The 12,308-nt window shown below is 43.8% G+C and overlaps 1 protein-coding gene across 18 annotated transcripts in view; it reads left to right on the top strand.

The window, feature by feature from the left end:
- Nucleotides 1-12,308, top strand: part of MTMR3 (myotubularin related protein 3) — a 73,075-nt gene that overhangs the window by 36,384 nt on the left and 24,383 nt on the right. For all 18 annotated transcript variants that reach the window (XM_079322760.1, XM_079322774.1, XM_079322772.1 and 15 more), the window contains 4 exons: nucleotides 333-449; nucleotides 5,915-5,997; nucleotides 8,483-8,649; nucleotides 11,488-11,584. In XM_079322760.1, coding sequence (XP_079178886.1) covers nucleotides 333-449; nucleotides 5,915-5,997; nucleotides 8,483-8,649; nucleotides 11,488-11,584 — 464 coding nt within the window. The remainder of the gene's footprint in view (nucleotides 1-332; nucleotides 450-5,914; nucleotides 5,998-8,482; nucleotides 8,650-11,487; nucleotides 11,585-12,308) is intronic.

Here is a 12,308-nt window from a genome sequence, read left to right as displayed (position 1 = left end):
CATTATGGAAATGCCACTCTCCATTAAGTAAGGAGTGAGAGCATAAATCAAGGGCTTTGTCAGCCTGCTTGCCAAAATGTGAGGATATTTTTCATAAAAATTCATTGCTTTCCCTGATCAGGCACTTAGCACTGGGGAAAAGTAACATTAAAATAAGGGATCATTTCAGAAAAAGGCTGCAGTTAACCTCGGAGCCAACCTTACCTGATGTTCCTCCTTAGCAGCAATAACAGGGCTGAATTCTCAGCAGGCTTTGTTTGATTTCTTGTGCAGCAGGAGGGCAGATTTTTGGGAAGTGGTGTCTTAATCAGATTTTTGCTGCCTTTCTGCAGGTGCCGTTCATTGAGCTGCACGGGGAGAGCACGGAGTACGTGGGACGAGCAGAGGATGCCATCATTGCCCTTTCCAACTACAGGCTCCACATCAAATTCAAGGAATCTGTTGTGAATGTAAGTGCTTCCAGGTGTCCTGATCTCAATGAAAATAACAGAATTTGGGATAAGATTACACTGATCCCCCCACTTGTAAAAAAGAAAAATCTTTTTCTGATGTTCAGGTCGATTTCTTGGGGACACTAAATATGTATTTAGGTACCAAAGGGTGACTCAGCAGCTCTGAAAATCAGATGTCATAAGAAAATGTGACATCCTTCAACCTTCACAGCTGGCTGTGTCAGCCACCTGTTGTCCCCAAGCTCAGTGGGAAGAAATAGTCCAAGTTCCAAGGGGCTTTTGGAGCACCTTGAACCTGATTTGTGCCTCTCTTGGAGCTTCAGAGGTAATGCACAAAGGATCCAGCTGCTGCAATTCTGTGCCAGATGTTGGGTGGTTTGAGTGCAGTCTTTGGTGTAACAGGTCAGGAGTGGGACCTCACCTTCAGTGCATTTCTTTAGGGAGTTCTATTCCAAGTGTCTATTCCTTGAAATGGTTCCATGCTCACCTGCTCTGGTACCAGACTCAGTGAAGTGGTGTTGGACACTCCTGGGCAGTGCTGTGATGCTCACACAGCCCAGTCTCACCAGCTGGGGACACTTCCAGTGTGGAAATCAAGAGTGTCCTGAGGAATGCCAGGGCATGATGGAGTTCCTTTATTGGAGAAGCCATTAGAGCATGAACTGCACTTCCTGTCTTTAGGATAATTAGGGATACTGCTTTATTGGGATTTTCAATTCAGGGTTTTTGAGCATAGCAAGAATTGATGTTTTCTCAAATCACGTTCCTTGCTTGTGTTCAGGGAAGAGTCCACAGAAGCTTGTCAATATTCCCATGTTCATTTTAATTCCCTGACTGTCACATGCCTTCTCATTCTGTGTGGTATCTCATTATCATTAGCATAATTAACTAGAAATAATCAGAGTATGAGGTAGAGCAGTATATAAATCATTCTTTGTAACCCTATCTATTACTAATAACTTCCTATGAACTCCACTGAAATCCAGGGCAGGGAGGGCTTGGGATGTCTTTAAAGATAAAACATTCTTCAGTAATGAAAAACCATATTTAAATTGTTAATTTTGGCACCAGTAATCCTTTTGGTTATTATTGACCAAAATTCTTGATCAGATGGTGATTTTCTAACTCAAATCTTCACTGAGTACTTTTTGATTGAGTTCATTTTGATTCTTTCCTGCTGTTTTTATGCCACCACAGCTGTTCAGCAAATACCTATAAGAAATTCTTCATTCCTGGGTGTGGCTTTTCCCTCTTGTTTGGCTACAATTCCCTGGCTGTGAAAATGTTGCTGTGACACCTCAGTGAGCAGCACAGAACTCCAGATCACCTGGGCTGGGAAATAAATCCATTCAGAGTTGTTAATGTTCCCATTGCAACAGTGCAGAAAAGGGCTGTGTGTGGAGATCTTTCCCATGGATAATTTCCTAGATCTCAGTGCTAATAGGAACATGGTGTTTCAAATGCAAAAACAAAAGGTCCCACAGACCATGCATAAATTGGGGGGATTATGACATTCAGGGGTGTTGACTTACATTTATCCACAGGATAAAAGTGCAGACTCAACAGGGATCTCAGTGCACAGGGGAGGTTTGGTTCCCAGGCCCAACTCTATTGATTCCTTAAGAAAATGTCAGACTTTGCAGCTGCTGAGTGTTTCTGTCTAATCACTTTCCTCCCTGTAAGCTAATTGCATTGATGGGAGAATTAACATTTTAGTGGAGTTTGTAGAAGCATGGATTGCATGTAATCTCATTCCAATGGTTGGTTTTGGACACAGTACCGAAGAAAAGTCATGACTGGGGGGACTTTGATGAGGAGATGACTTTTAATGTGAGCTCTCCCTTGCTTGGAAAAATGGTTGCATTGCAATATTCCTCATGCCTATGGCTGTTGTGGTTCATCCCTGCTGGAGAGTGGCATAATCCTTGTCTTGTCCTCAGGCTATCCTGCCCAAATTATTCACACTCAGAGCACAGCAATTGTGAGACAAGAGGGGGCTCAGAGGTGGCCTTCAAGACAAACCCAAAGTGTCATCAGCTGTAATTAAAAGCAAAATTTGCTTTGGACACTCCTTGTGGGTTCATGAACCCAGGAGGGATTCAGCTGCCTCCAGCCTGGAGCCCTTCAGAGCTGTCCTTGCAGCCCCAGTGCCTCCATGTTCCACCTCATCCCACACTCCAGGACAGGCAGTCTTGGCCTTGTGCTTGCTGAAGCCACCAGCCTGCACCAGAACCCTGGCATTACTCCAGCTGTGAGCTGGGAAAACAGGGAGGAAATCCCAATTCCAGCTCCCAGGCCCTGGGTGCCACAGGAGGTCCTTGAGAGATTTGAGCTAAATGAGGCACAGGGAGGGTGTGTAGCAGAGTCAGTGGTGCTTGCAGCAGCCTGGCCATAATCCACTGCATCCCACTGGGAACTGTGGGCATGCACTGGGCTGTGGGGGGTTGGTTCAGCACTGAAAATGTAACTTGTGCTTTTTCTAACTACAGAGCTGTAATTCTCTAAATATATCTTGTACTGCTCTTAGATAACAGACAGCTCCAGTCATCAAAATCATTTTTAAAAACCCTCAAAAATAAGAAGTTGGAATTGTAGAAGGTTGCTGTTATTTAAAATGAGATAATTTCACAGAGACAGTCGGGAGGTACTGCAAGAGCAGGATGCTCCTGTACTCCCTATAATGGGATGTAATTTGCCTCAGATAACAATGCATGTTTATTCTTATAAAAGCAAAAATGATTGCTTCTCCTGCCTGGTTTCCATGCCATTATTAGAGGGAAGTGCCTGCAGATAGAATTGATGGCTCTTCCAGGAATGGGCTCTGGGTGTTAGACTGGCAGCAGCCTGAAGGATGTGCAGTGGGAAGGGAAGGTTATCAGGGAGGGAGTGATGGGAGATAATTCCACAGAGCTTTGCTGGGGGAAGAATAATGGCCAGGAAAGAGATTGAAAACACCAGAGGACCAAAGGACAGATTTTTATGACTGGGAAGGAAAATTAAAAAGATTAATGGGAAGGTTGTCCTGAAGAAAATGCTACAGATTGTGAGGGAATCACTGGTGGGCTGTTGGAGGGGAATGGATGGCTGGGGAGCAGAGGGCACAGGGAAAGGGCAGGAAGCAAGGAGTGACTTTGGAAGAAGGAAATTAAAAATCATGCAGGAGGAGAGGAATTAGTTTGTCATTAGAGTGCAGACAGAGGGAAGAAGAGCCACAAGCAGAATGCCAGGAGGAGGGAAAAGGTGGAGAACAAAATGAAGATGAACGTGGGGAAAAACAGAATAAAACAGGGCTTGGGGAATAAAAAGATAACAGCCAAAGCAGCACTGGAGTTAAAGAGCAAGTCTGAAATCTTGACTCAGCTGGGAAAGATGCCTTACTTTCCATGTTGGTGCCATTTAATTCAGATAGATTTAAATACATTATTCCAGAATCATCTAAGTTGGAAAAGCCCTTCCAGGCTATTGAGTCTCTGCCCAATCCCCACCTTGTCCTCAGCTGGAGCACTCAGTGCCACATCCAGTCCTTCCTTGGACACCTCCAGGAGCGGGGGCTCCAAATCTCCCTGGGCAGCCCCTTCCAGTGCCAGACTTCCCTTTCCATGGAGAAATTATTAGGAGGTTTGTGTGGGGCTGTGCAGTCGTGAAGACAGTCTGAAAGATTCTCCAGTCTGAGCTGGAGAATTCCTGTCCATTGATCAGACAAAAATCTCTGACAATTTACCTGCCTGGCAGATGGGATCAAGCAGAAGGCTTGGAAGGAATGAGCAGGTGAAATGCAGGGATCAGCTGTGGAACAGAGCACTTGGTGTGGTCTGTGCTGCCCTGGTGGAGTCACCCCAGCAGGCTGAGTTTAGGGAGGGCACAGAGGGGCCTTCACAGAAGGGATTCCTCATTTCCTGCCCCCTTCACATCACTGATTCTGTCACAGATCTCAACCAGTGACAGTGATGAAAACATGGACAGAAATTCAAGTTCCGGCTTTATTTGAAAACCAAAACTCTATTGGGCAGTGGGGTCAGGCACCCTCTTGCCATGTCCTGTCCATGGATTTTCTGTCATTTAATGTGCAGCTGCAGCAGAAGAGCAGAGTAACTCCCCTGTCCCAGCCTTGCTGGGCACAGCAGGGGGAGGTTGGTGGCTCCAGAGCTGCCTCTGGTTGTGGTCTAACATTGGCAAGGGAGAGTGAGCGTTAAAAACTCTCCTGTTTGTTGTATGTGGGGGCAGTGAAGTGAGAACACTCTGGGCTCAGTCTGAGGTGCTGCCCTGAGCTGTGCCTCCCTTCCCCAGAGCCAGCAGGCTTCTCATCCCTCTCCTGGGCACAGCATTTCCCCTGAGCTTGCTCTAGGCATCTCCCTGCTCAGAGGAGGTTTTCCCTTGGTTTGTATTTTTGAGACATCTCTTTTCTTTACCTTCTGGTTTTAGTTCATTTCCTTTTTTCATTCCACCAAAATGAGGTACATTTTAAGTTTTGTGGTGCCTGAGAAGATGCTGTCTTGATTCCTTATTCTGGAGCTTTGATTGGAGGTGACCTTGAAGAACCTTCCCAAGCATGTGGAGAAACCCTGGCTCTTCCAGCCACCTCTTGTAAGCCCCAAGCCAGACTTTAAACTGCTGGGTCTTAGTCCTGTGATGGCAAAAATCAGAGTATTGGAATGTTACTAAAGGATAGCAGAGGTTTTATTGCTTTGTGGAATGTCCATATAATCTACTGAACAATTCAAACAGATTTGTGCTTCACATGAGTTACAGGTATTAGCTACATTTAGATAGTTATTTATGACTTCTGTTCATTTAGGGCAGTAGTGTACATTTGCCCATCTCAGGTAAAGTTCCAAAAATGTTGAAAATTAATATTTTCATCCTGTGGGTTTTCTCATCCTTAAAGGTACTTGCATGTGCTCTCATGTATTGCCTGACCAACATGCCAGGATACAAAAGTGTCTATAACTGCACTTCAGCTGTGAAAGATTCAGCATTATCACTCTAAATTCAGCTGCTTCCATTACAAGTGTTGATCTAAACAGGCCAAAGGGTTTTTCCCTGAGGAGGATATACTGGATATTGCCACAGAATGGCATCCAGACAGCAGCAATCTGTTAGGGGATCTTGCTTTGCAGCTCTTTTTCAATACCATCAGCTAAAAATATATTAAGATTCCTAAATTTGGACCTATGAGAGAGAAAGCTGCTTCCATGAGAGAGGAGCTGGGGTGTCTGCTGCCTTTCCTGAAGCTTTCTCAGCTGCTCCCATGGGATCCCTTAAGGCTTTTGGACTATACATGTCTGGAGCTGGAATATGAATATCTGGTACCAAACTCCAGAGCTGCTGAAATAATTCCAGGTGGATTCTTTTGTTTCCCTCTCTTTAAATTTTATGTATCCTACAATAAATCCTTGGGAGATATGCAAAGAAATTGCTGTTACTGCTGCTTAAATGAAATAATGTGATGTGTTTAATTGCAGGTTCCATTGCAGCTCATTGAGAGTGTGGAGTGCCGGGACATATTCCAGCTACACTTGACTTGCAAGGACTGCAAGGTTATAAGGTAGGAGAGGCTCAGTGTTAAAGGGGTGAAATTTATTTTCTGGTGCCATGGGCAGCTGGGGTCGTTCAAGAAATTGGAGTTTCTTACCTGATTTCCCTCAAAAACTTTTTATTTTGTGTGATTTTTGTACAAGGTGGGCTGTGTCTCACTGTTGTGATTCAGGACAGCAGCAAAGCTTGCTCTGAGCCCACGTGGCTGATCTTTGTTTTATTCTGAAACTGATTCTAGTCTCACTGTGTCCCTGCTTTGCCATCAGTTATAATACATTGCTTCAATATATTATAGGTGTATCAATATTTCCACATCAGTAAGTACAGAAGTAGATAAAGTTACTGATACACACATTGCAAATGTGTTTAATCAAGATTTGGGGTTTGGGGGCTTCATCCACCCTGCATTTTCAACACCCTTGAGGGTACAGTCACTATCCTTGAGGCATGGTAACCTCCTGGAACAGAAAATGAGGGAATAAATGAAGAGCAAGTGGAGGAAGGTGGTAAATGCAGGTGTGCAGGCAGCAGTAATTCCTGGCTGTCCTCCCCCAGACTCCAGACCCAAGGCAGGGCTCTCTGAGCTGCACCTCACTGGGTTCTTTCTTTTTTTTTTTTTTTATTTTTTTCCTGCAGAAATTAATTTTGATCTATGAACTTTAATTAAGAAGGGAACATTTATTTTTGATTAAATGTTTGCTGGCTGTACCTTTTGTGTAATGAAAGTAGCCCCAGCCATCTCTGAGCACTCAGAATGTTTGACAGGTCAGCTGCTTCCTGAAAGACTGTTTTTTCACTAGGACTGCTTTTACTTTAAAAGTAATATTTAGTTTAATTTGAATTCAATGTTTAACTTCCTCTTCACTTGTAGCTCTTGACATTTAAGAAAGTCACCCTTCCTCCCTACATTAATTTGTTTTTTCCCTTCAGTTGTAGAATGAATACAAATTATTTGTATTTTTGCCATCCTTATAAATTTTCTCTCAAAATTGCATCTCCAAGAGGAGAGGACTTGGGGATGGTTGAGAGATGGTGAAGTTTTAGGACTGAGACAGAAGAGCTAGAATATATTCTTGTTCTTTTTCATGAGCAAACTTTGTATTCTGAGAAATAGAATCCAGGTGAAGATAATACTTGTTATTTACACCACTAACTTCAAAAGAATTTAGAAAGAATTTAGGGTGAGATGTATCTTGTCTGAGTGTGGATGTTTAATAGAGAATTATCCTGTCTCAGTGAGTAGTCTGGGCTTGCTTTACAGTCAGTGATGGGAAATAAACACCTCAGGCTGCAGTTCCTCACAACTCTTGGGAGATGTTGGACATGGCTTTTCCTTTCCACCTTGTGGCTCTGAGCTATTTGCAGGTAGGGGAGATAAATCTGCCCCCAGGGAATGCAGATGCCATCATTAACCAGGACTGAGCCAAATAAAAATACCTGGGCAATATTTAATAACTATAAAATCTTAAAGAAAAATGTCAGACCAAAACAAATCACTGGTTTATTTCTACCCTTTTACTCTAAAGAGTGCAGGAATCCTCTTTGAAAAGAAAAACTAATATAATTTTAATGTACTGCTTTGATGATTGGTTTCTCCTGTGCAGAGAATATTCTCTGTAGTTCTTGTTAGTCTGTAAAGTTGGACAAAGCTCAGTCTGTGCTTCCCAACAAAGCCAGAAAAAGAAGGGTTTAAAAAAGACCTTAAAACTGATCTCATTCCACCCCCTGCCATGGGCAGGAGCACCAGGTTGTTCCAAGCCCTGTCCAGCCTGGCCTTGGACACTGCCAGGGATCCAGGGGCAGCCACAGCTGCTCTGGGCACCCTGTGCCAGCCCTGCCCACCCTCCCAGGGAACAATTCCTTCCCAATATCCCATCCAGCCCTGCCCTCTGGCAGTGGGAGCCATTCCCTGTGTCCTGTCCCTCCATCCCTTGTCCCCAGTCCCTCTCCAGCTCTTCTGGAGCCCCTTTAGGCCCTGGCAGGGGCTCTGAGCTCTCCCTGGATCCTTCTCTTCTCCAGGTGAGCACCCCCAGCTCTCTCAGCTTGTTCTTGTTTACAGGACTGTGGTTAGATTAGATTAGATTAGATTATAATTATATTATAGTAGATTGTAATGTGTGGGATAGTTTTCTGAGTTTCCCCGTTTCCAGCAGTCAGAAGGGACTGTAACGTTCCTGTCTTTATCTTAAATGATCTTTCCTTGGTTTCATAGGTAACACATGGAGAAATGTCCCCCTCATTTCTGGCACAGCACACCCTGGTTATTCCCAGTCCCAGAACATTGCTGCTCAGTCAGTCCTGACTCCCTGAATGTTTCCTTACTCATTCCACAGGTTTCATTTTGCTTCCCATTAAAGTGCACATGGAAGGAAGTTGTCAATACACTGTTTATCCTCAATTTGTGCTCTCACAGAGCTTTTCATGCTCTGCCTGTCACCTTCTGGAGTGACCTCTCTTACTGAAAGTCACCCCTGGGATGTTTGTGTCTGTGCCAGGTGTCAGTTCTCCACGTTTGAGCAGTGCCAGGAGTGGCTGAAGAGGCTGAACAATGCCATCCGCCCCCCGTCCAAGATCGAGGACCTGTTCTCCTTCGCCTACCACGCCTGGTGCATGGAGGTGTACGCCAGTGAGAAGGAGCAGCACGGGGACCTGTGCCGCCCAGGTACGTGGGAGAGCCTTGGCAGCAGCCAGCAGCACCTGGCTGTCCCCACAAACCACTGCCTGCCTTTCATTCAGTCAGGCAGGTGGAGAGCCAGCAGCATTTTGTTCACCATGGCAGCAGCTTTCACTCTAAACCATTTTGGGTTGATTGCCACATTTTTGTCTGGAGCGGTGATCTCCAAGATGGATGTTGGGGAGGAGAAGGGAGCCCCTGAGCTACTCCTGAGGTTCATTCACAGCCACAGGCAGTGAACTTTTTTAATGGAATATTCTTGCTGCAGAGCTGTAGAAGCCCACAAGTAAATAAAAGCTCAAACTTGGCATGCCGGTGGTTGTGGCACTTGGTTGAGTGTAAGAAATCTGATTTTCAAGCACTCTGCAATCTCCTGTCAGTCATGACTTACTGCCTGAGGGAAGTGTCCCAGTTACACCAGGCTGAGATGTTGCTGGGATTCTGCCCTTGCTGCTGAAGCTGCTCTGGAGCTGGGCACAGGCTCTCATGTCTGTGCTGTCTGGGGAGGAGCAGGGATCACACAGGGGGAGGAGGAGCTCCCTGGCCCTGTTCCTTTTCACTCAGTTCGTGGGCAGCTTCTGAAAAATGCCATAAAACCCCTCAGAGCAGAGTTTCACACCCAGGGCTTTTCCCTCCTAGCTACATTTGGACAATGGGAGCTGGCAGACCTGTGGAGGGCTTGCTGAGTCTTGTCTTGCTGAAACAGAGCCTGATGCTAGGTTAGGATAATCCTGAAATCATGATTTGGATTGGAAGGGACCTTAAAGCCCACCTCACTCCACCCTTTGCCATGGGCAGGGACATCTTCCACTACACCAGGTTTTTCCAAGTCCAACATGGCCTTGGACACTTTCAGAATAAGAAGCAACATTTACATTTTTATTAACTTTTATCAATCAATTTTTTTTTCTTGCAGCTTTGTCTATCAAATAATTTTCTTTAATATAACTTTATCTCCCTGTAGCTGCCTGTGGCTAGGGGCAGATGTTCTCCTTCAAAGAGCTGAATCATAGCTGAAATAAATCAGTGTGAATGTGGTTGAAGAAGTCAGTCCCAAACACATTGTCATTTCTCTTCTATGTCCAAGGAGCCCATTATTTGGTAGATACAGACAAAAGTACTAAAATGCTTCAAAATCCATCCAAGTGTCAACAGAACATATTTTCTGGGAAAAATATGTTAGCAGTGTCTGTAGTAGAGATCCAGGGTCAGCTTTAATAGGAAGCACAAACCCACAAAATATCTAGCTTGCCTTCCCTGGGATTTTGACAGTGGGTTGGGATGCTTCTAAACATTATCAGTGTTGGCTTTAAGTGCTTCTTAAAATACCAGCAGTTCAGGAGAAATGGACAAAATATTAAGGTTGGGGTTTTGTTTCCAAGAGAAAAACCTGAGGCTTCTCAGTAGCTAAAAATGAAGAGGGAAAAATCAAGCAGAATATTTGATTTTCATGTAGCTTTGTGTGTTTCTCTTAAAACCCACCAGGCTGAACAGCATTGATTTGGGATATTTCCAGTGTTCTTACTTGCTGTCCAAAAAAATCCTTAAGGATGTAGCACAAGTTTTGAGGTGCAGCTGATGGGGAAACCCCATCCTAGTGATGCTCCAGTAAAAGAATTAGTGGGATTTTTAAATTTTAAAAGTCACTACTAAGGACAAACCTGGCAGAGGTTGTTACCTGGAATGTGTTGTCTAATTCCACCTCTGCTCTTTATAAAGGACCTTTATAACACTGTAGTTAATCAAGTGCTGTAATTAGCCTGCTGTCTATATTTTTAATTTACCTGTTTATATTTATTTCTAATTATTCTGTAACATGGCATTAAAAATCATTCCAGACATGTGCATTTCATCTTGGAATTAAACATGTATCTACAGATATCTGGGGGATTGAAAGACTTAGAGGGTTTTCTAAAATATTTAATGGAAAGATGTAATACTTAAAGCATTAATTTTTCAGCAGATTTTTCCCCCCTTGGGTGCTGCTCTGCCTCAGGATTTAATGATACAGTAATTTAAAGAGACAAGCAATGGATGGACTTTCAGAATCACTTATCTAGTTCTGCTCACATACTCATTAAATTTAGCACTTTTCTTGGCCCTGGAAACCTGGAATTTTTGTTTCATTTTCCAGACTTTGTCTTCTTACCCTTTTTTTGCCATTGTATATTTTTCAATTATATTTTGAGACTTTAAAGCAAAAGTGTCTAGGAAATAAATGGGACTCATTGCACTTCCTTTAATGTATGAATCCAGGAGTTTGTGAGGCTCTTGTGACTGGTATTTGTATCAAACAATCATTTATGCATTTTACCTCTCTATCTCCACATGACTCATGGAAGAATAATGCCCAATTTACTCAGTTGGAAAACTGAGATGCAAGATACATGACAGGATTTGCCTGCAGCCATACAGGAAACCTGGGGCTGCAAATGCATATTCAATGGATTGCCCACGTTCCAGGGCACATTCCAGGTCTTACCCTTTCACCAGTGCTTCACATTCTTCTCATTGATAGAAAACTGTTCTGGACTTCCCACCATCCCACTTGGATTGCTGGTGGATCTCAGTTCCTTTGGTGATATCCTTGGTTCTGGTCTGCAGCATTGGTTTTTAATAGGAATTTCCAGAAGTTGGTAATTTCAGGACTCTGGCATTTCTGGAGAGTTGGCCAGGGATAGACACCAGTGCAAATGTCAGAATGAGGCTGTGAAGTGCAGCTGGTGGGTTTGGACTGAGATATGTGCTGGTTTTCTCTGTTTTGCAAAGCAGGACTCTTAATTCCTGATTTCCCATTCATTTTCCCCCTCTGCTTTTGGTCCCCAGGAGAACATGTAACTTCCAGGTTTAAGAACGAAGTGGAGCGGATGGGGTTTGATATGAACAATGCCTGGAGGATTTCCAACATCAATGAGAAGTACAAGTGAGTGCTGGGGCTGCTTTTCCACAGCCAGACTACATCTCAAAACACTCCATTACTGAAATTTTTTTCAGCTTCTACAGGTCCCAAGAAGAGACAGTCAGAATAATGGATTTTTTGTTTATAGAAAAAATGTGTTTTAAATGATTTAAAGTTTTATTAGCTGCTATGGTTTTTTTTAGGCTTGGAAATACCAGATTTTGATGTGGCTTATTAGAGAGTAAGCATTCTAAGGGAGATCTTAAGTGAGCAAAGAGTGAAGTTTGAACTTTCTAAGACATTTTTTATTGTTTCTTATTCTCTGACATATTACAAAGACATGTATTTAAAAAGAAAGCCACACAGGCTTGGAAGAGTTAAATTTGTAAATGAATAAGTAAGAGAAAACACTTTCTGAGGTACTCAAAGTGCAGACAAAAGCTCTCTTCAGGCTCTGGAGCAGAGGAGGGTGCTCTGTGATCCTCAGCTTCAGGAACAGGGTGTTCTGGCTGCTCCCTGCTGCAGCTCAGAGCAAACCCAGCTGGAACTCTGTGATGGAGCAGTGTGAGTGCTCTGCCTGTCAGGATAATAACTCCCAGCCAGAGTTGGTTGTCCCTGCAGGAGGAGGGATGGAGAAAGCCATCCCTCCATATTTAATGCTGGAGAAGGGAACTATTAACACCCAGGGAAGCAGGAATTAGCAGAAGGGCTGTCAGTGCTGCTTTGTGCTCTCTGGGAAGCCTGGAGC

Source organism: Erithacus rubecula (genome assembly GCF_903797595.1).
Source record: "Erithacus rubecula genome assembly, chromosome: 19".
Lineage (NCBI taxonomy): Eukaryota > Metazoa > Chordata > Aves > Passeriformes > Muscicapidae > Erithacus > Erithacus rubecula.
This window is presented reverse-complemented; position numbering and strand designations above follow the sequence as displayed.